This window comes from Nematolebias whitei, chromosome 12 (assembly GCF_014905685.2).
Source record: "Nematolebias whitei isolate Nwh7 chromosome 12, NemWhi1, whole genome shotgun sequence".
Taxonomy (NCBI): domain Eukaryota; kingdom Metazoa; phylum Chordata; class Actinopteri; order Cyprinodontiformes; family Rivulidae; genus Nematolebias; species Nematolebias whitei.
This window is the reverse complement of record NC_056509.1, coordinates 40227954-40230563: the sequence shown is the minus strand read 5'-3', so window position 1 is coordinate 40230563 and position 2610 is coordinate 40227954. Positions and strand designations below refer to the sequence as shown.

At 38.9% G+C, this 2610-nt stretch overlaps 1 protein-coding gene across 1 annotated transcript in view; it reads right to left on the bottom strand.

Moving 5' to 3' along the window:
- The window catches only part of rngtt (RNA guanylyltransferase and 5'-phosphatase), a 125554-nt gene that overhangs the window by 110580 nt on the left and 12364 nt on the right, over window positions 1–2610 (bottom strand). Inside the window, exon 7 of the mRNA XM_037685579.1 lies at window positions 1063–1172. Within this exon, the coding sequence (XP_037541507.1) occupies window positions 1063–1172 (110 nt within the window). The remainder of the gene's footprint in view (window positions 1–1062; window positions 1173–2610) is intronic.

Here is a 2610-nt window from a genome sequence, read left to right as displayed (position 1 = left end):
GGCGGGGGGAGAGACAGACGCACATCTGAGCCGTGCGCTGTTTGTACCGACAGTTTTCGAGTAGCGGGATGCGTTCAGCGTGGGGGGTCAACATGAAGGAAGAGGCTGCCTTTAGCTTTCTAGCTAGTGCACCTGCATTGCGAGCCGCTGGTTTAGCGTTACGCTAGTGCCGACAGGTGGGTGGAGGTGGGTGGGGTTCGGTAGACGGGGCGCTCGGGTCTGTTGACGGCACGCCCCGCTTGTATAATGGTAGGGGAAACACTGATATATAGACGTTTTAAACCCTTCCCACACTCTGGCAATATTCTAAACAAAGTTTCTAAACTCTAAACGCTCATGCTTTCCGCTCTCTGCCACGCCCACTTCTCCGCTGCAATCGCTGGCAGAGAGCAGAGAGCATGACATGATGCAGGAGGGAGGTTCTCCCTGCACCTGTGGGCTGCACACGGTGCAGCTGGTGCTAAATCATTTATTTTAAATGAACAATCCATGCCAATCGTGCGGCTCATCCATCAATCAGCCATTTGTGTGTCATGTCCAATCTTTGAAAAGCCGCGAAAGAGCGAGTCTGCGAAAAACGAACCGCGAAGTAGCGAGGGAATACTGTATATACACAACAGCATCTAGAAAAAAGTCTTGTTAGTCTGGTGTATAAAGAGTAAAAAGCAAAGGAGTGTCCACACGTTCAGCACCTCCAGAATCATATTTTCTAGATAATGTTTTGCATGTTGGAGTTTTTAGATACTGTACAACCAAATGAAAAATGTACATAGAAGTGTAGGAAATATGAATGTTTGGATATGCTTCTATGCTGTGATAAAACACTGCAATAGGGCTGACTCTCTGCAATTTCTGTGGCAAAAATAAAAGTTGTAGCAGCATTTTCCAGCAAAAAAATAAAATAAATAAAATCTATTCCTGACTTTACCACCCGTCTGAAAGTGTGAAGCTCTTTAAAAAAATAGTTGAGACAGATGAGTCACTCCCAGAGCAGTACACCTACATACATTCTTATGTACAAGCCCCGGCGGGTATAAGGAGGGCAATTAAGGAGAGTCTTACTTGTCCCACTCGGCCATCTCCTGACACATTCTTTGGACCTCTCCCAGCTTGGGTTGGCTGGTGACCTGTGTGACCCCTTTCACTGAGATGCCTTCAAGAAACACTGCACCCTGGGAGGAAGAATAAAGAAAACAAAAAAAGGTTGGCTTCAATCACATTTGAAGAAGCATTCATAGCCTCCTACACACAGTGATCCAAACAGCTGTTTCTTTGCTTTATGAATCCCCGTGTGCAAAGAAAACAGGCTGAAATATTAAAAACCCTGCCTTTCTGTCTACTTTAAAGAAATCCACACATTAATATTTAAAGAATCTGCCTTATTAAACCTGTTACTCTGCATTAACTCAATGAAAACGTTGCTCCCTGGTCACTTTAGCCGTCCAGCCTTTCTTCCCCTGAGCTCAGCTGGAGACTTCTGTGACACACTGATCTGACGTTTCTCCTTATCTCACTTGATTCATTTTTTGACTTGACCTTTTCACTCTCATCCTGGGCAGATAAAGCCTGCTAACCGTTACTTATAGCTCAGTAAATGCTGGTTTCAACAGAAACAGAAGAGGTAAAACAACATGTCACATCAATTTTTACAAGTGCACACACTTGAGACCAAGCAGCTGAAGTGGAAACATTTACCAGTCTGAGTCAAACATCTCATTCTGCAAATTAGAAAAAATGAAGGATAATATGCATAAATTAACAGGGCTGCAGATTAACCTTATTAATCTCAGGGCGCATACCTTTTAATAAGGTTATTTGAATTTTCACCCATCCTGTTTACAGATTTCACTCAGATTTTAAGGTTGTTTAAAAGTATATTCAATTTAATGTAACATAAAGACTAGGACTAAGTATTAAATATTAAAACAACACAGATGCTGGTGGAGAGTACAGATGATGTGTTATTAAGTTGTTCTTTTCCTCATCAACAGTTGTAAAATAAAGCTTTGCTCAATCATGTCTCTTTTTCAGCACACATAATTATGTTAATGAAAAACATAAAATACTGAACATTAAAAGTCAGACACAATCCTGAGTAAATCGTGATGAAAAATATAATTGAACCTTACAGATTTGTACTCAATAACTATGTTGTAAGAGAAATTAAATATAAAAAGGATCAATTTTATTAAAACAGACATTGGTCTGATGATGTTGAGAGAACTTTACAAAAATAACGGAAAATTCTGCTGACATAATCCCCCTTAATATTATTCAGATTATTAATGACAAAAAATAAATGTGTCTCATGAATCTAATACTCATTGTGGACACATAATAACAACTAGTCAACAACATAAAATAAAGTTATATTAAATTAATGTGACCATGTGCATATAGTTGTAAATTTATTAATATTTGCATCATATAATGTCTTCTAAAAACAATTTACCGTACTTCCAAGTCAAATGAGACCAAACAGTTCAAAGCAACATTTAGTTTTATGTATGTATGCATGTAGGTATATATGTATGTATGTAGGTATATATGTATGTATGTATGTAGGTAGGTATATATGTATGTATGTAGGTATATATGTATGTATGTATG